The sequence below is a fragment of the Felis catus genome, chromosome A2 (assembly GCF_018350175.1).
Source record: "Felis catus isolate Fca126 chromosome A2, F.catus_Fca126_mat1.0, whole genome shotgun sequence".
NCBI classification, from domain to species: domain Eukaryota; kingdom Metazoa; phylum Chordata; class Mammalia; order Carnivora; family Felidae; genus Felis; species Felis catus.
The window spans coordinates 11,276,057-11,295,432 of NC_058369.1; the positions used below are offsets into that span (position 1 = coordinate 11,276,057).

At 52.5% G+C, this 19,376-nt stretch overlaps 1 protein-coding gene, 1 long non-coding RNA gene and 1 other non-coding gene across 5 annotated transcripts; 2 read left to right on the plus strand and 1 right to left on the minus strand.

Moving 5' to 3' along the window:
* Nucleotides 1-10,559, minus strand: ILVBL (ilvB acetolactate synthase like). 3 transcript variants are annotated; one of them, XM_019818809.3, is made up of 16 exons: nucleotides 10,392-10,559; nucleotides 9,712-9,856; nucleotides 8,356-8,557; nucleotides 8,106-8,233; nucleotides 7,881-8,019; nucleotides 7,676-7,787; nucleotides 4,912-5,011; nucleotides 4,673-4,770; nucleotides 4,419-4,555; nucleotides 2,575-2,709; nucleotides 1,433-1,547; nucleotides 1,164-1,333; nucleotides 1,017-1,087; nucleotides 866-937; nucleotides 597-702; nucleotides 1-462 (listed from the first exon to the last, which is right to left on the minus strand). In XM_019818809.3, the coding sequence occupies exons 1-16, from the start codon at nucleotides 10,430-10,432 to the stop codon at nucleotides 287-289; spliced, it is 1,947 nt and encodes a 648-aa protein (XP_019674368.3). In that variant the 5' UTR covers nucleotides 10,433-10,559; the 3' UTR covers nucleotides 1-286. The 3 variants fall into 3 exon arrangements, with proteins under 3 accessions (XP_019674368.3, XP_044903309.1, XP_023102374.2); XM_045047374.1 differs by having other exon boundaries at nucleotides 10,388-10,524; XM_023246606.2 differs by lacking the exon at nucleotides 10,392-10,559 and adding an exon at nucleotides 10,125-10,282.
* A 75-nt stretch (nucleotides 10,560-10,634) lies between these two features.
* LOC109494607 lies at nucleotides 10,635-18,496 on the plus strand. Its single transcript, XR_002149589.3, has 3 exons — nucleotides 10,635-11,147; nucleotides 12,213-12,335; nucleotides 18,222-18,496. It is a non-coding gene; the product is annotated as an uncharacterized LOC109494607 (long non-coding RNA).
* On the plus strand, nucleotides 11,184-11,371 carry LOC111559664. Its single transcript, XR_002740789.2, has one exon. It is a non-coding gene; the product is annotated as a U2 spliceosomal RNA (small nuclear RNA).
* Nucleotides 18,497-19,376: the final 880 nt, after the last annotated feature.

Here is a 19,376-nt window from a genome sequence, read left to right on the forward strand (position 1 = left end):
TGAGTACTTGGGCCCACACGGACCAGAAGTGGTTTATTAAGCGTGGAAGAGAGGAAGGGAGAAAAGGGCAGTTGTCCCCTGCAGAGAAAAAAAGCCCAGGAGCTCCCGGGTGCTGCCACGGAGCTTCTCTGAGCTCTGACCCCTGCAGCCCCACCCTGTCTTCTTGGAGGGTTGTGGAGTCAGTGGACCTCATAGGCCAGGTCCAGGTAGGCAAGGATGAGGCTCTCAACCAGCTAGGTACAGTCCAGGGGTGGGAAGGGAGCCAAGGGTACTGACCCACGAGGGCCTACACAGCAATGGAGCCATCTCGGAAGTCTGTCCTCCCAATGAGGATGTTGACCACAACCGGGTGGCCATCTCGGCACTGCTGTTGAGCGTCACGAAGCACCTCGACCACCTGATCTTTCTCCCGGGAGAGCAGCAAGCCCTGGGCCCCAAGTCCCATGGCTGCCTTGTGATAATCTGAAAGGAGAAGTCCAGTCAGATGGTGGCAGGGACCCAGCCCGCCATGCAGTCAGCCCAGGAGAGGAACACATGCCCATCCATCCGGGCCTGAAACAGCCTCCCCCCGTCTCCAGCCTGCCCAGGCCCCTCACCGGTGTAAGCCAGGCCACAGGCCACATTGCTGCCCAGACAGGGCACCTGCTCCCGAGAGATCTGGGTCCAGCCAGCATCATTCCCCACCAAGGCAATCACTGGGATCTGCAGGGAGAGGGCGAGGCCAGCCCACAGCCTTCAGTTTCAAGGCTTGGCCAACCAGAGGGCAAAGACAGGGACAGGCAGAAGCAGCTCCCTCCCTATCCCAGCCCATCCTGACAGCTCCCAGGACTCCAAGCCCTCAGCGTCCCTCGGGCAGCCCAGTCACCTTGTGTCTCACAAAGGTGTCAAATTCAATGAGGCTATAGCCAAAGGCTCCATCTCCAAACAGGCACCACACCTGAGCAGGGAACAAGGCTGCTTGAGTACCTCACTACCCAGGACACGGCAAGCCTCCTGCCTCCAGCGCCCTGACTCACCTCGGCATCTGGCCGGCACAGTTTGGCCCCGAGTGCAAATCCTGCACCAACCCCCAGAGTCCCAAAGGCCCCTAGGGAAACCAAGAGCATGTGGGTAGAAAGGGGCCTGGACCGTACAACCCATCCCAGGCAGAGGCCCTTCCTTACCAGGATCGAGCCAGCGCAGGGGGCCACGGGGTTGCACCAGGTGGGCGGCAGTGCCCACGAAGTCTCCACCATCGACCACCAGAATCGTGTTGTCAGGCAGAATCTCCTCCACGAGCTGCAGTACCCGCACCGGGTTCAGGTGCTGGCCTACAGGCGTCAATGCCTTCTCCCTGCCAGACAGAGGTGCACATCAGCAGGGCCAGCCAGCAGGAGAGCCTGCCGGGAAACCCCCCCCCCCCCGCCGCGTGTCCACCGCACCCGGCCCCCACCGGAAGGTCTGCTCCTTCTGCCGGTCAGCTTGCCGAAGCTCCTCTGCCCAGTCTGAGGCCCACGTCTGGCCCTTCAGGCCCTCCGCCAGCGTCACCACAAAGGAGCCCACGTCTCCTAGGGAAGGAAGAGAAAACAGCTGCAGGGAAGTGGCCTCCTGCCCTCCCGGCACCAAAGGCCCGAGGACAGCAGGAATCCAATAGCAACAGGAGGCAATAGCAGGAGGCAAGGTGCCAGGCCAGGGATGCTCCTAGAGCAGAAGAGGCAAAACACCCCCCACAGTCTGCCAGAAGCAGGTCGGGGCAGCCAAGGCCAGAGAAATGAAGGTTTAGGAAGCACTAAGTGGGTTAGAAACCCAGGCAGCCTCGTCGCCTGCCTCCTCCTCCTCACACCCTAGATCAGGCAGTGCTGTGAATTCTGCCTTAAAACACATCACGAAAAGCACCTCCATCAGCCAAGCACGCTGCTTTTGAAGTGACCGATAAACAGGCCAGTGATATATACACTGTCCATCATCTCCGTCTTCGAAGTGATCCCACAGAGGCTCAGAGAAGCCGAGTCTCTCATCCCGGTCCATCCCCGCTCCAGGCCTCGTCGTTTCGGCCCCGGCCTGGTTTAACGGGCCCCTGGCCTCCACCTGCCCCCTCCAACTCGCTGCCCACCAGCTGCTACAGTAGACCTTCCCGAGCTTGAATGCAACAGCGCCACTCCTCTGCTTGACACAAGAGCTCCGTGTAGCCTACGCTGCGGCGCAATGTCCTTGGGACGACGGGCAGAAGCAGAGCACAAAAAGGCTGTGGGAGCAGACCGAACAGGGAAGGTAGGACAGGACGACAAAAGCCTCGGAGGCCAAGGAGGCAGGTCTCTGTCCTCCGGGCAGCAAGCAGTATGGGAGGATTTGCAGCCAGGGGCGTGATCACATGCATGTTATTCCCAGGCCTCCCCTCGTACGCACACCCCACCATCTGTTCATCCAGAAGCACCCATCAGTCTGAGAGCCACAGGTATGTCTCCAGCTGACCGGATGCCCGCCGGGGCAGGGTTCAGGCCTTGCTCACAAGCACCCAGCTCAAGCCAGCTGCAGCAGAGGCCAAGAGAAGGACCAGGAAGAGCATGTGTGTGTGAGGGGGTACCGGGCGCTCACCCTGCACGGCTTCCTGGGGCTTCCAGAACATGTCTGAGTTCATCAACATCTCTTTCCGGTTACGGTTGACGATGATGATCTTGCTGCTGCGGCTGAGGACACGGCCGTAAGACAGGCGGAAGTCGCACACGATTCCTGGCGTGGGAAGCGGGGTCTCAGCGGCTGGAGGGCCAGTGTCCCCACTACCTTCCTTCACCCACCATGGCAGAGTAGATGCAAAAGTGATCCCCATTCTTCCTTTCTCCCTGTACCAGCGCCGGCCGCAATGACTCCACATCTCCCCACCCCTTGAATCTGGGCTGGCCAAAGCATAAGAGACTGTTAAAAACTGAGAACAGGGGCGCCTGGGTGGCGCAGTCGGTTGAGCATCCGACTTCAGCCAGGTCACGATCTCGCGGTCTGGGAGTTCGAGCCCCGCGTCGGGCTCTGGGCTGATGATGGCTCAGAGCCTGGAGCCTGTTTCCGATTCTGTGTCTCCCTCTCTCTCTGCCCCTCCCCCGTTCATGCTCTGTCTCTCTCTGTCCCAAAAATAAATAAATAAATAAAAAACGTTGAAAAAAAAAATTAAAAAAAATAAATAAAAACTGAGAACAAACTGAGGGTTGATGGGGGGGTGGGAGGGAGGGGACGGTGGGTGATGGGTATTGAGGAGGGCACCTTTTGGGATGAGCACTGGGTGTTGTATGGAAACCAATTTGACAATAAATTTCATATATTAAAAAATAAATAAATAAAAGTCCAAAAAAAAAAAAAATCTGGGCTGGCCTCGGCACGTGCTTCGGTCAACAGGCTGTGGCAGGATGACGGCAGACACTCCTGAGACCAGGCTTTAAGAAGCCTTGTGGCTGCCACTGTCTCTCTCTCTCTCTTAAAACACCTTGCTCTAACCCTCCTGCCTGTTCTCATCCTCCACCAAGTGAACAAGCCCAGGCTGGCCTGCTGGATGATGAGAAACCTGGAGGAAGATGTAAGGAGGAGTCAGAGAAGTCAGTCAGCCCAGCGGAGGCCATGTGAGCCCAGCCTAACGTCAGCCAAGCCCAAGGATATGCGCCTGCCCGCCCCGGATCAGCCCAGATGCCTTCCTGCCTCGCCAACTACAGACTCATAAAGGAGTCCCACCAACAGCAGAAAAACTACCGCCTAACCTACAGGTGGAGCTTGAGAAATAAGTGCCTTTTTTCAATGTTTGTTTATTTTTGAAAGAGAGAGAGTGCGGGGGAGGGGCAGAGAGAGACAGGGCGACAGAGGACCCAAAGCGCGTGCTCCAGGCTCTGAGAGCAGAAAACCCGCCGCGGGGCTCAACCTCACAAATGGTGAGATCACGACCTGAGCCGAAGTCGTACACTTAAACCCACTGAGCCACCCCGGCGCCCCCATAATAAGCACATTTTAAGTCACTGAGTTTTGGGATGGTTATCACACAACAGCGAACCGATACAACTATTACGCGGTGGCCAGGACTCCCCTTTACACGAAAATGCGCACGCCGCACGCGTACATGCTGTGTCCATCCTGCACAGAGCACACACGTGCCAACGCTGAATGTGAACAATATGGGTGCCCACTATCTGTGCCTCTTCCTCCATGCAGGGCCGAGCCACGCGGCCCGACTGCGAGCTTGCCAGAACTTCCCTGGCTGGATTTCAAGTACACGGCTGTCCAAACCCGGGCAAGGGGCAAGGGGCAAGGGGCGGGCCCAAGGTAAGAGGCTGAGTGCTTACAGGGGAGGGTGCCAGTTAAGTACCTGACTACGAGGGGCAGGGCCACAGGGGGAGTGGGGAGAGGAGCAGGGGTGGGGCCTGCAGGGAGGGAAAGGGGAAAGGGCAGAGGAGGCCGAGGCCCACCTGCCAGGAGGACCACGTCTGCTTTCTTCAGAGCAGCGCTGCGGTTCTGCCGGATGTGGAGGGGGTGGTTGCGGCCCAGCAGTCCTCGTGCCATCCCTCCCAGGAAGCAGGGGATGCCAAGGGTCTCCACGGCAGTCCTGGGGGTCCAGGCAGAGCAGAGGGGAGTGTAGCCAAGGGCATGCCCCCACCCCACAAGGCATCCGGAGACCGGGGACCAGGGATATGACAGCAAGGGCAGGGCTGAGGGTTCTCACCGAAGTCTGTCAGCAGGTGTCGGGGGCAGCAGAGCCTGGCTCCCCAGCACAACAAGGGGCCTTTTGGCTCGGCTCAAGATTTCCACACAGCGCTGAACCTGGGATTAGAGACGGGGCTCAGAGAGCCAACCGTGTGAGTCACCATCAGCCCCCAAGATCCAGGCCCCACTACTGACTCAGAGAGAGGCCATCCTGCCCGGTGGGGTTCCTCAGGGAACCAGGGAAGAGAGGCGATTCACCTGCTGGGGGGATGCCTGCGGAATGTCCAGAGGCAGAGGCCCCTCAGGCCGAGGCTCCCAGGCTCCTGCAAAGAGGTTGGCCAGGTGATTCTCTAAGTACCTGCGAAGATGAGAGGAAAAGGCAGTTACCAGGATTAATGACTGGGGTTCTGGGAGCTGAAGGAGGCCGGGGTTGAGGCGGGAAGTGAGACAGGCACAGAAGTAGGTGAGCCACACCCCAGACAGACAAACCCCAGTGGCCGAGTCTCCAGCCGCCTGTGGCCCCTCAGAAGCTTCTGGCGACCACCCAACCTGACACAGACCCTCAGAACCAAGTGACACAGGTGTGGAGTGCCAGGATCAGGGCCATGGCTGCAGAGTGAAACGCACAAGGCTCCACGCTTCCTAGCTGTGCGACTGGGCAAGTGACTTAACTTTTCTGAGGTTCCTCCTCTGTAAAATGGAAAAGGGAGTCTCTCTCCCAAGGTTTACCATCTATCCATTCAGGACATAAAGCACTTTGCCAAACACCCAATCACGGAAGGCACTCAAGCCTCTTTCTCCGGCTTCCGACACCTCCTTCTGTCTCCTTACTCGGTGGGTCACAGGGCCCTAACTTCCCATGTGGGCCTCCAGGGCCCTGGAGACACAGAGATAAATCTTGCCCGGCTCTGCATTCAAGGAACATCCAGTCCAGCCAAGAACAAGACATGTGGGTGTCGGCAAAAAGGAGTCGGAACCAGAAGCTTCTGTTTCTCTTTTGAGGAGGAACCAAGAATGCAGAGAATGAGAAGAGGCCAAGGAAGAAACCATGGTAAACCCCAACATAGAAAGAAAGGCGAAGGAAGAGCCAGCCCAAAGGGCTGAGTAGGGGCAGCCCAAGAGAGGACAGGAGAACGGAAGGGGGGAAGGGGGGAGCCAGAACCAGGGAACAAACAGGCTGCTGTCACGGCCACAGAACAAAATTGCTTAAAAGTTCAGCCTACCTCGGGTGCCTGGGTGGCTCAGTCAGTTAAGTGTCTGACTCCTGATCTCGGCTCACGTCATGATCTCACGGTTGATGAGATCAATCCCTGCATCAGGCTCTGTGCCGACACTGCGGAGCCTGCTTGGGATTCTCTGTCTCCCTCCCTCTCTGCCTCAACCCTGCATGCATGTGCTTCCTTGCTCTCTCACTCTCTCTCAAAATAAATAAATAAACTTTAACAAACAAATAAACAAACAAAATTCAGCCTACCTGGCACGGTCACCAGCCACTTCCTATCTGTTCAGGACCTCTGAATCCCCCTCTGTATTTGTGGTTCCCTAGCCAGGTTGGAGAAAGGATGGGAGACAGCTTGCCTTACACCTGAAAGGACACTGGACTCAACCCTATTCTTATCTAAGACAATGGCTAATTAGTCACTTCAGCATTTTACACTGTCGAAGCGATCTTGTTTTATTCTTCACAGAATCTTAGTCTAGAGAGAAAACCACGCTACGCTTCTTCATTTTACAGATAGGCAAGCTGCAGTCAAGAAAGGTTTAATCACAACAGGATCAGTCAAATTATGACGCTGTCCACCTTAAGCCTGCACGGTCCCCTATGTCAACTGTATTTCCATTAAACTGGCGGGGGGTGGGTGGGGAAGGCTTAATCACTTGCTCAAGGTTCACACAGCTAGTTACTGGCTCGGGATTCAGACCCGACTCTCTGAACTTTCATTTCATTCCCTGTAGATGGCACATAGCTCTGTGGATAAAGCATGGGAGGCTCCTCCAGGCTGAATCCTCGTGTGCCATTAACAAGCTGGATGACTTCCTGCCAGTCATTTACCCCCTTTGGGTCCCAGTTACCCACTCTATGAAATGGGTGTAGTAACACCTTACCCTCTTCACTCAGTGTTGTCACAAAAGATATGTGAATAAAGTTCTACCCCCCGAACTGGTCTTCAAGGGACTTCTCACGTGCCCAGGCACAGGGGCCTGTCTTGTTCGTGCCGGTCCTGGTACCTGGCACACTGTGGCACTCGCTAAATACATGGAAGGGGCATGGCAGGTAGAAGAGCAAGGGCAGGCAAAGGGAAGGGACAGAGGGGAAGGAAGAGGAGAATCGACTCTCCTTCCTGTGCCGCTCCGGCCAGGCCCATCCCAGGGGTGGCCAAAACCAGATAGATACCTCTGCTGGGGATGTGGCCCCACATGGAACCCCTTCCTATCCTCTCCACTGAAAGAAGTCCCCCCTCAACCTTGTAGCTCTTCCAGGAAAACCTTTAAGCTTATTCCTCATTCTGCATCCCACAGCTACCACTCAAAGCCAGGCCACCACTGCCTCTCATCCCAGGGCCGACAACCCCTCCTCCCTGGCCTCCCAGCTTCCACCCAAGCCCACAGTCCGTTCCCCAGCAGCAGTCAGAGGGAACGTGATAAAAACCTGAATCGGGGTGTGCCACACCTCTGCTTTGGACCATATAATGCTTCTCGACGAATCTCAAAGTAAAAACAAAACCCCAGGTCCTCCCAGTGGCCCCTGCTGGCCGCTCTGAGCTCAACCTCTGCCCCTCTCCCCTTTGCTCACCTGCTGCTGCCACAGAGGCTACTTTGCTTTCCCAACCCACCAAGTTCGCTCCTGCCTCAGAACCTCTGCATATGCTAGTCCCTCTACCTCCAATGCTCTTCCTAAGGCTGGTTCCCCTCAGCTGATATGCAAACCAATGAATGAGTCAAAGGAGTGACAGAGGCTGGCGGGAAGTTACAAAAGAGGGCAGGGGGCTGGAGAGGGCACGGTGGGGGTGAGGCAACTCACCAGGTGACCAATCGAGCCACGAGGCCCTTGGGCGGCTTGGCTGGCACCATCTCCTTCTGGACAATGAAGTAGGGGTACAGCACATCAACGGGAAGCTCCACAAACACTGGGCCTGTGGAGGGGCAGGGAGGATACTGAGCCTGCCATGCCTCCCTGGACCCAGGCCTTAGGGCCTGACCACTGCCCAGCCCCCCCCCCCACCTACCTGGGGTCCCCGACTGGGCAGCCACCATCGCAGCCCTCAGGGTGGGCACGATGTCCCGCACCCTCCGCACAGAAGCACAAAACTTGCACAGTGGCCTAAACAGGGCCATCTGATCAATGGCCTGGAGCGCACCCCGGTTCTGGTGGAAACAGAGGAGGCCAGAGTCAATACATGAGCCCTTTGAGGCTCCCCGGGACCCCCGCCATCCACCCAAGGGCAGGGCACCTGCAGCAGAGTGCTGGCGGCCCCACCCAGAAGCAGGACTGGAGACTGAGCTATCTGGGCATTCTTCACTGCAGTCACCGTGTTGGTGAGGCCAGGGCCCGCTGTCACTGCTGCTACGCCCACGGTCCCTGAAATACAGAATCCATCACGGCCCTGCCCTCCCTCCTGGCCACCTCTGAAAAAACTCTGCCCTGCAAAGACTTCCCATCCCATTTTCACCAGCCCTCCACCCTCTCTGCTCTGCCCTCACCGGTCAGGCGGGCCACAGCATCGGCGGCAAAGACAGCTGTGACTTCGTGGCGTGTGTCCACCACGCGGATGCCCAACTTCTCACAGGCCACCAGTATGGGGGAAATGTGCCCGCCGACCAGGGTGAAGAGGAACCGCACGCCGTGGGCCCTCAGCACAGCTGCCACATTCTCCCCGCCATGCTGGATGCTCGCCTTGTCCACCTGGGCCCATGGAGGGAGAGGAGCACAATTACCAAGGGCCAGGGCAAGAGCGCCAAGGCAGACAGGGAGAGGGCACTCTCACTCCCCCAGGAAGGAGGGCAGGACAGAGTCAGGGGTCAGAGGAACTTTGATATTGCTGAGGCACATATCATACTATACACAAGGCCCAGAGTAGGGCAGGCCGTCCTTGTACAGCTAAGGGAACCAAGACTTGCCCTGGCAAGATTCAAAGTCCCATAGAACCAAGGCCCTTGAGCGCCCCCTTCTGTTACACTGCCTGTCTCCGGGGACAGTAGGCCAATGAGTGAGAGGAGAGGGAAAGTGGATCCCCAGAACCCAAAGTAGTTTGGCCAGGGGCCATCTGCTGGGACTCCAAACTGCCTGCCCTCCAGGACCTAGTGGCAACTGTTGATCCCAGCCCGCTAGGCTTCCTCCCACTCACTGGGCAGGCCCCGCTGACAGGCTGCCAGCCACTAAGCACCTGGCAAGGGAGCGGCCTGCTGGCACAGAATATGCTGAGGCTTCTGAGCCTCGGCTTGTTCCCAGCCCCGCACACCAGAGGCCTTTGCCTTAAATCTCCAGAAATCCTCAAGGCCAGTGACCTTGCTCCCGTTGCTATTGGGAGGGGAAGGGGTGGGCTCCTGAGGGAGGAGCCAAGCAGTTCAGGGTGAGATCCGTGGGGTCAACTGTTCCCCCAAAGGCCACCTATGACAAGTTACCACACAAACTCTCTGAGCCTCAGTTTTCTCTTGTGGAAAATGAGTACAGAAACAAAAGCACCTCTAGGGGACGCGTTGAGAAGTACATGACATCTCTCACAGCTACCCCTTCTAGTGCTACCTTTGGCCCACTCTGATCACGTCGGGTTTAGGGAGCTGCGCTCAGTGAAAAGGGCTCTTGGCCTCTGGGGAAGGAGTAGGCGGGGCGCTGAGTACCCGGCAGCTACCGCCCGATTTATCTCTGCCTACAGGCAAAGTCCAGGGACCTGTCTGCAGACTGCCGAAGCGTTAAGGGCCGTAGACAGAATTTCCCAACCGAGCCCCCTAGATTAGTCGGGCCTCACTTTCTCCTGTAAAATAAGTGAGCTAGGAGTGCCAGGAGCTCCTTCCTTCTTTGGCTGCCCCCAGCCCGCCGCTGACCTATGCCCCCCGCACCTTGTGCATCAACTGATAGAAGAGCCCCAGGCGGTGCGCGCAGCCCAGCAGGGCGGCCACTAGCGTCCCGCAGGCCAAGAGCAGGAAAGAGGGGAAGAAGCTCCCAGCAGGGGCGGCGGCTGTGAGGGTCTCCATGACTCGCCACCTGAAAGAGAAAGGACAGTGCCAGCAGCTAGGCGCAGCGATCTTTTCCGGAAGAAGGTTCCCCGGCCACAAGGCTCCCGGGCCACGCCTCTTCTCGCCAGTTTCGGCGCCGCCACGCCACCTACGCGGTTAGGCTCTGGGCGAGGCCACGCCTCTTGGGGGCCAGGCCACGCCTCCCGCGGCGCCAGCCCCCTTCCTTACGTCACCACCAGCACCAAAAATTGGCCACCACAGGCAGTTTTGGCCTCAAAATAGTGCTTCACACTTACCTGTTTCTCAAAGAATAGATGGGAAGCCCCGCCTCTTTTACACCTGGGTCCAAATCTCAGCCCCAATGGTGAGCCCGCCCACCCCAAGTCTACGCCACCTAGAAGGACGAGGCCACGCCCCCAAGCTAGCGGGCGCGCCCATCCCTTAAAGCTAGACCTCTGCCCTCTGCGAGCGCCCGAGCCTGACACCCGCCCCAGGCCGTGGGTCAAGGTCACATCGCAACAGGAGGCTTCTCTGACCCCCAGGATACTTCGGCCTTCACCTACGGGAAATGGCGCTGACTCCAGAGGAATTCGGTGCCCTTCATGTCACGTGACCCAAACGCGCGGCTTGAGGGGGCCGGGCTCCGAGCCTGCAGCCTTGTCCCTTTCTCTCACTTGCGTCTGCGGCGCCCCGTAGTCCGGCCTGAGACGCACGCGCAAAGCTGTAACCACGCTCTGGGTTACAAGCATCTCCTATAAAAGCCCCGTCCCTACAGGCCGCCTCAGCACAAGTCCCGCCCTCCCCCGCCTCTCATTGGCTCGCACTGCAGGCCTAACCCCTTTCTTTATATGAGACCACGCCCCTTGGCATTTTGTATAAACCACGACCGTGGGGAGCCGGCTTTCCACGGCCTTCCGTTGGCCCCCACGTTTCTGTCCGTAGTGTTCGGGCCTTCCAGCCAGCCAGCTTCCACACCAGCCGTGCCGAATGCCCCTCAGGTCGGCCAGACCGGGACGTCACACGTCGCTCCCCAGATCCACCGTCTGCAACCACATCCCAAACAAGCCCGCCCCTCGCCCTAGCACAGGCCCCGCCTCCCATCCCACCAGAACCCTGCAAGGGCAGAGCTTCGCCCCCTAGCTCGTAGGCTCGCCTCTGCGGTTGGCCCCACCCCCGCAAGCCCCGCCTTCTTTCCCAGACCTTGAGGAGTTTCTGCCCCGAGTGCAAGGGAGGAGACGCTTCGACGCCGGTGGTCCTTGGCTCCAGCCATCTGGCCTCTAGAGAATGATCTCTCCACCAGCGATGGGGAAGTAATTCTGGTACTGAGCACCCTGCTTCCTTCCAAAACAAATCTAGTTGTTTCTCGGCCTTTTAGCTAAGACCAAGTGTAGTAACTGTTGTCAGATAAACATCAGATACATCCCCTATCCGAGGGTAATATAGTAAATGGATTTTTGGAGCAGGGAGTTGGAATAGGAGCTTGCTCCGCCCACTTCACCCATTCACGTGGTACTGCAGTACATCCAGGAACTCTGCACCCGCCTGTGGGGGGAGAAGATAAAGATTGTACCATTTTAACATTGGCCCTCATCCCTTGTCAACTTCAGGGATTTCCCTCTGAGGATTACACCCTGTTGTTAATTTTGTCTTATGTTGAAATCATTCCTACTTTTCATTTCACCCATTAAAAGAAAGAAAAGAAAAGGAAACCCCTTTGCCCCACATTTTCCACTTATTACTGTCCCTTTGCACTTTAAAAAAAATTTTTTTTAATGTTTATTTATTTTTGAGAGAGAGAGAGAGAGAGAGTGGAAGAGGAGCAGAGAGAGAGGGAGATACAGAATCCCAAGCAGGCTCCAGGCTCTGAGCTGTCAGTACAGAGCCCAACACGGGGCTTGAACTCACAAACTGTGAGATCATGACCTGAGATGAAATCGGACGCTTAACCCACTGAGCCACCAGGTGCCCCCGCCTTTGCATTTCTTTTTAGCAAAATTCCTCCAGTGAGTTATCTACATCTGCTGTCTCCATAAGACCTCCATCTATTCCCTCTTCAACCCACTCCAACCAGACTCCTCCCCGCCACCCCATGAGAGCTGTTCAGGAGTATTCCAAGAGTCTCCAAACCCCTCCCTCTCCCTCCTGTCTCTCATCTACCAGCTCAACCCCACTCTCCCTGTATATAATTAACAGGATAAAATACAAACTTCCTAGACAGGCCTTCCAGTTGCAATTAAATTCCGAAAGCCAATAATGAAACAGTGATCATTTTTGTTAAGCACTTATTACATATAAGGGCTTGTTCCATACTCTTTGCATTAACTCATTTAATCCTCACAACAGCCCTGTAACGTAGTTTATGTTATTAATCTCTCCATTTACAGGTGAGGAAACTGAAACACAGAGAGGTTAAGGAACTTGCTCAAGGTCACACAGCTTGTAAGTGATAGAGGCACAATGTGAACTCCAGCCGTGCTGCCCCCAGACTGGGAGGACCTCAAGAACAGGTACTGTGCTTCAACCACATGGCTTCCCCATGCTTGTCACAGGGTATAGCATTTGAGGACCACCCAGACACCCTTGCACTTAACATTGGATTTTATTCTAAGTGAATTGGAAGGCCAGAGAGGATTTTGAACAGCCTAAGTCACACCAAACCTGCACACAATTTTTCAGAGGGGCTTTATTGGTAATAGCCAAAAGCTAGGAAAAAACCAAATGTCCCTTGTGAAAATCAGTAGAATGAAACCTCATTTAAAATGGAGCTGGGAGGCCAGAAGGGGAGCTCACACACCCTACCACTCACCATCAACTGTAAACTAAGCACTGAGGGACTTACCTTGCAAGTCTTGAGAACAAATACCACTGAACTACTCCAGCAGAAGGAAGAAAGGTCTTTCTCCTCCCCCAGCAACAGCCCGACCAAGGAGAGACTGTGACCCCACAGCCATGAAAAAGCCACTATACTTTGAACTCCCAGTTTACTCCAATGGACTTTTGGTTTATAGCAGCTCCTCCCAACCCTCCCTTTTCCTCTCTAAAGAACTTTCCTTGCCCATGTGCCTCAGACTTGCCTGTAGATTGCGGTGGCCTAGGTATCGTGAATTGTAATTTTCTGGTCTTCCTGAATAAGCCCATTTTTGCTGATAAATAACTGACAGTTTTATTTTATTTTTTTAAGTGTATTCATTTATTTTGAGAGAGAGAGAGTGAGCAGGGGAGAGGCAGAGAGAGAGGGGAAGGAAGAGAATCCCAAGCAGGTTCCACACTGTCAGCGTGGAGCCCAAAGTAGGGCTTGAACTCATGAAATGTGAGATCATAAACAGCCGAAATCAAGAGTCAGATGCTTAGTCGACTGAGGCACCTGGGGCCCCCAACTGACAGTTTTATTTTTAAGGTTAATGCCTTCAACAGGTGAGTGGTTAAACTGTGATCGACCCATACCATGGAACACAACTCAGCAATAGAAGGCAAGCTACTGAAACACACAACGACTTAGATGAATCTCAACATAATGATGCTCAGAGAACAGCTGTGTGGTTGCCAGAAGTTGGGGTGGGAGGAGGGAATGGGGGTGAAAGTGGTCAAAAGGTACAAATACCTAGTTAAAAGATAAATAAATCCTGGGGATGGAGACCACAGTTACCAGTATTATATCATAGATCTGAAAGTTGCTAAGAGAATGGGTTTTAAAAGTTCTCATCATGGGACGCCTGGTGGCTCAGTCGGTTAAGCGTCCGACCTCGGCTCAGGTCACCATCTCGCGGTCTGTGAGTCTGAGCCCCACGTCGGGCTCTGTGCTGACAGCTCAGAGTCTGGAGTCTGCCTCAGATTCTGTGTCTCCCTCTCTCTCTCTCTCTGACCCTCCCCTGCTCATGCTCTGTCTCTATCTCTCTCTCTCAAGAATAAATAAACATTAAAATTTTTAATAAATAAATAAATAAATAAATAAATAAATAAATAAATAAATAAATAAAAGTTCTCATCACAAGGAAAAAAATTGTAATTCTGTGAGGTGATGGATATTAACTTACTGTGGTCGTCATTTTGCAATATATAGGTATATCAAATCATTAGTCGTGGACCTTAAAGTACAATGGTATATGTCAATTTTACCTCAAAAACAAACAGGCTGGGGGAGAGTATTCTCTATCCACAAGCTAAACACCCATACAAAGTTATGCTGAGTGAAGGAAGTCAGTCTCAAAAGGTTACATACTATATGATTCCATTGACACAATATTCTGTAAGTGACAAAACCAGAGGACAGATGAGTGGTTTCTGGGGACTAGGGGAGGATGTGACTATAAAGAGGGTCACACAAGGGAGTTTTCTGGGATGACGACGGCAGTGGCATGTGTTAAAATTCATTGACTTGTACACTTAAAAAAAATCTATTTTAATATATCATACTTTTAAGTTACACGTATAATTGCATACACATGCGTCTATAGAGAGAGATATACACACACAGTGTAAACAGTTTTTTTAAGATACATTATTAGCAGGGGCACCTAGGAGGCTCAGTTGGTTAAGTGTCTGACTTTTTTTTTTTTTAATTTTTTAAATTGGTTTTAATTTGTTTTAATTGTTTTAATTTACATCCGAATTAGTTAGCATGTAGTGCAACAATGATTTCAGGAGTAGATTCTTTAATGCCTCTTACCCAGTTAGCCCATCCCCCATCCCACAACCCCTCCAGGAACCCTCTGTTTGTTCTCCATATTTATGAGTCTCTCATGTTTCATCCCTCTCCCTGTTTTTATATTATTTTTGCTTCCCTTCCCTTGTGTTCATCTGTTCTGTGTCTTAAAGTCCTCATATGAGTGAAGTCATGATATTTGTCTTTCTCTGACTGACTAATTTCACTTACCATAATACCCCCCAGTTCCATCCACGTAGTTGCAAATGGCAAGATTTCATTCTTTTGATTGCAGAGTAATACTCCCTTGTATATAAATACATCTTCTTTATCCATTCACCCATCCACGGACATTTGGGCTCTTTCCATACTTTGGCTATTGTCAGTAGCACTGCTATAAACATTGGGGTGCATGTGCCCCTTTGAAAAGCACACCTGTATCCCGTGGATAAATGCCTAGTAGTGCAATTGCTGGGTCGTAGGATAGTTCTATTTGTAGTTTTTTGAGGAACCACCATACTGTTTTCCAGAGTGGCCACACCAGCTTGCCTTCCCAAAGTGTCTGACTCTTGATTTCAGCTCAGGTCGTGATTCCAGGGTCATGGGATCCAGCCCCACATCCGGAACCTGCTTGGGATTCTCTCTCTCTCTCTCTCTCTCTCTCTCTCTCTCTCTCTCTCTCTCCCCCTCTGCCCCTCTCTCTGGTTTGTGCATGCTCGCTCTCTCTCTAAAATTAAAAAAAAAATTTTTCTTAAGATACACTAGCAGAAATAAGACTAAGAAAAACAAATACCATCTGATTTCACTTATATGTGAAATCTACAAAAAAGAAGAAGGAGAAGGAGGAGAAATAGACAAAAAGCAGAATCCGCCATATAAATAAACTGAGAGTTGCTAGAGGGAAGGGGGATAGGAGGATGGACAAAAGGGGTGGAGGGGAGTGGGGGACACAGGCTTCCAGTTATAGAATGTGTTAACCACGAGAATAAAAGGTACAGCGTAGGGAACACAGTCAATGATATTGTAACAGTGTCATGTGATGATAGCAGCTACCCTGACGTGAGGACAGCATGAGGTATGGAGATGTGGACAGTAGACTGAACACTAACATAATACCGCATGTCAACCATCCTCAAATTTTTAAAAAATTAACCAAAGATCCACTAGCATCAAGAAATTTACCAATTTCTTGAAGTAACCGGTAGCCTTGAAAGAGAATTAGGAGAAGGAATAGGTTCCTACCTGTGCGGCGCAAAGTTTTCTTGAACACCACATGCAGGAAATATTACTGTTAGACGCTTCACATTTGGGGAAGCAGTGACCTTGCCAGGCCTTCATATTCTCATCAAGCCTCATTTATGAGTTCCAGAGACAACATAGGGTCTGAAAATGGCAAAGAGAGATCATCAGTTCAATTGCTGCATGTAATGACCTCCAAGAGAAGGAGAAGGGAAGGGACCCTCCCATGTCTCCAAGAGGTAAACGGGTCCAGATCTCCAGATCCTGGTTCAGTGGCCAGTGTTTCTAAATGCTCATACATAAAATGAACAAATCAGGAGACTATAGATGCTGGAGAGGATGTGGAGAAACGGGATCCCTCTTGCACTGTAGGTGGGAATGCAAACTGGTGCAGCCACTCTGGAAAACAGTGTGGAGGTTCCTCAAAAAATTAAAAATAGACCTACCCTATGACCCAGCAATAGCACTGCTAGGAATTTACCCAAGGGATACAGGGGTGCTGATGCATAGGGGCACTTGTACCCCAGTGTTTATAGCAGCACTCTCAACAAGAGCCAAATGATGGAAGGAGCCTAAATGTCCATCAACTGACGAATGGTTAAAGAAATCGTGCTTTATACACACAATGGAATCCTACTTGGCAGTGAGAAAGCATGAAATATGGCCTTTTGTAGCAACGTGGGTGGAACTGGAGAGTGTTACGCTAAGTGAAATAAGTCATACAGAGAAAGACAGATACCATATGTTTTCACTCTTATGTGGATCCTGAGAAACTTAACAGAAGACCGTGGGGGGAGGGGAAGAGAAAAAAAAAAGTTAGAGAGGGAGGGAACCAAATCATAAGAGACTCTAAAAAACTGAGAATAAACTGAGGGTTGATGGGAAGGTGGGAGGGAGGGGAGGGTGGGGGATGGGCATTGAGGAGGGCATCTGTTGGGATGACCACTGGGTGTTGTATGGAAACCAATTTGCCAATAAATTTCTAATAAATAAATAAATAAATAAATAAATAAATAAAATGCTCATACCGCCTTTGAGAAGGAGCTCGAGGTACCCAGAGCTCCTTCCAAATTGCTGTAAGCCCTTCCTTGCTTCCACCTGCTTGAGCCAATGGCACCCCCTGGGGCCTCCAGCCATTCCCAGGAGGTACAAGTCATACCCGGCTCCGAGCCCCCTCTAAATGCCTAAAAATGAGGGGCGGACCCACATTTCCATCCACCCAAGCAGAGAAATGAAAGCCAGTCAATCCTCAAGGCTGGAAAAAATAAAGTCCACAGAAACCACAAAAATAGGCATACCTCCAAGGTATCGCAGATTTAGTTCCAGACCACCACGATAAAGCAAGTCAAATGAATGTTCTCGTTTCCCAGGGCGTATCAAAGTTGTGCTTACACTATAGTGTAGTCTGTTACGTGCGCAATAGCATCGTGTCTGAAATAACAAATGCACATACCTTAGTTGAAAAAGACTTTATCGGGGCGCCTGGGTGGCTCAGTCGGTTAAGCGTCCGACTTCAGCTCAGGTCACGATCTCACGGTCCGTGAGTTCAAGCCCCGCGTCGGGCTCTGGGCTGACAGCTCGGAGCCTGGAGCCTGTTTCAGATTCTGTGTCTCCCTCTCTCTCTGACCCTCCCCCGTTCATGCTCTGTCTCTCTCTGTCTCAAAAATAAATAAAACGTTAAAAAAAATTAAAAAATAAAAGGAAAGGGCATGTGCTCCTTAGAGCCTAACACCCCTTCCTGTAGCCTGGGATGTAGACACAATGGTCGGAGGTAAAGACGTTACTTTGGACCCAGGGACCGAAGACACGGCTTATAAGGAAAACAGAGTCACTTTACCAGCCCCAAACCAACTGCCACCTCTAGACGGCTACATGAGCAAGACGTAACTTCTGTCGGGTTTCAGTTGCTGCGTTTTGGGGGTCTCTCTGTTAGAGTAGTTCATACTGAACAATAACTAACGTAAATGTTAATGCCAGAAATGGGGTTCTGCCACAATAAAAACCCAAACTCTGAGGCATTACCTTAGCCATCAGGTAACAGATCATGAGGACACAGAGGCACGGTGGGACATTGGTGACCTGTGTCATGTTAGAGCAAACCATCTGGGAAAACTGTGACGTCTTGCATGACAGACAGCCTGGCAAATAGCCAGACTATTTGTGTGTGTTTCCTACTTCCTGCCACTGTTAATAGAAACAGAGATGTGCTGGGGCGCCTGGGTGGCGCAGTCGGTTAAGCGTCCGACTTCAGCTCAGGTCACGATCTCGCGGTCCGGGAGTTCGAGCCCCGCGTCAGGCTCTGGGCTGATGGCTCAGAGCCTGGAGCCTGTTTCCGATTCTGTGTCTCCCTCTCTCTCTGCCCCTCGCCCGTTTATGCTCTGTCTCTCTCTGTCCCAAAAATAAATAAACGTTGAAAAAAAAAATTAAAAAAAAAAAAAGAAACAGAGATGTGCTGGGGTAAGCCAGGATGGAAGGGACTCTAATAACATTAAGGCAGTCTCTCTCCATGCAGGTTATGATTTAAATTGACTGAGTCTGGTAATTTGGGGCCTCCCCGGGAAGCAGTGATACCAGGTGGCTCTGAGGAGACAGTTCCAGCAAGATGATGGCCCTTGCTCAACAGCCTGAAGAAAATGCCAAGGCCCAAGGCAAGAGGGCAGCATTTGGGTTTAAGAACGCTATCAGATGGGGGCGCCTGGCTGGCTCAGTCAGTTAATCGTCCAACTCTTGATTTCGGCTCAAGTCATGATCTCCCCATTCATGAGTTCGAGCCCCAAATCAGGCTCCGTGCTAACAGCTCAGAGCCTGGATCCTGCTTCAGATTCTGTGTCTCCCTCTCCCTCTGTTCCTCCCCTGCTCACGCTCTATCTCTCTCTCAAAAATAAACATTAAAAAAAAAAAAAAAAAAAAAGGTTAAGGCAGTCAATTTTATGTCCAGTGTATTTCACCACAATAAAAGAAATGGGGGGGGGGGGGGGAAACTGTGTCCAGGGAAATCTTTGGCTGTACTTGCTTGTACTTGGAGCTGCCTGGACACACGAAGCTGGGGCGCCAGCTAAATATTTTAGAGAAACTGTAAGATGAAAGACTGTTGACTGATTGGCTTATAAAACAATGCCCCAAGGTTGTACCCTAAGGTCCCCCAAACCATAGCCGCAGGGAATGAAATGAGAAAGCTGGAGAAGTGGTGATGAGGGCCAGAGGTCAGTGAGGAGCCTCACACAGGGCGGAGCCCAGGACCAGGGAAGACAAGGGACCGAGAACTGGCAAGGGGAGGAGTCTCACAAGCCCCGCCTAACAAGAACGCTAAGTTGCTAATTTCAGTGAGGTCTGTGTGTCTCCCGTGCTTCTGCTGAAGCTTTGTCGTCGTCATTGTCCTCGTCATCGTTGTTCACTGCGGTTGCAACATTTATCCCACATCTAAATTGGGTTTCTCTGAAGTTCCTAGGTCGCCGGAACACGAGAAGCCACTACAGGGCTTGAAAGACCCCTCCTATTTCAAACACTGTGCAGTGAACAGATGAGTCGTGTGGGGCTGCATCCCCGGACAGGGGTGCTGCGTGTATGAGAAGGAGGGGTGCGTGGGTATCATACTGTGCTGAATACAGTGGTACCAGTCTTTCTGGTTCTGCCTGTCTAGGGAGGTGCCTTCAGATGGTTCAGTATC

Coding starts and splice junctions, on each gene's coding strand:
- ILVBL (XM_019818809.3), bottom strand. CDS start 10,432: ATGAAGGGCACCGAATTCCTCTGGAGTCAGCGCCATTTCCC. Junction 8,558..9,711: donor TCTATCAGTTGATGCACAAG/GTGCGGGGGGCA, acceptor CCATGGGCCCAG/GTGGACAAGGCGAGCATCCA. Junction 1,548..2,574: donor GCCCCAGGAAGCCGTGCAGG/GTGAGCGCCCGG, acceptor TTCCTTCCCTAG/GAGACGTGGGCTCCTTTGTG.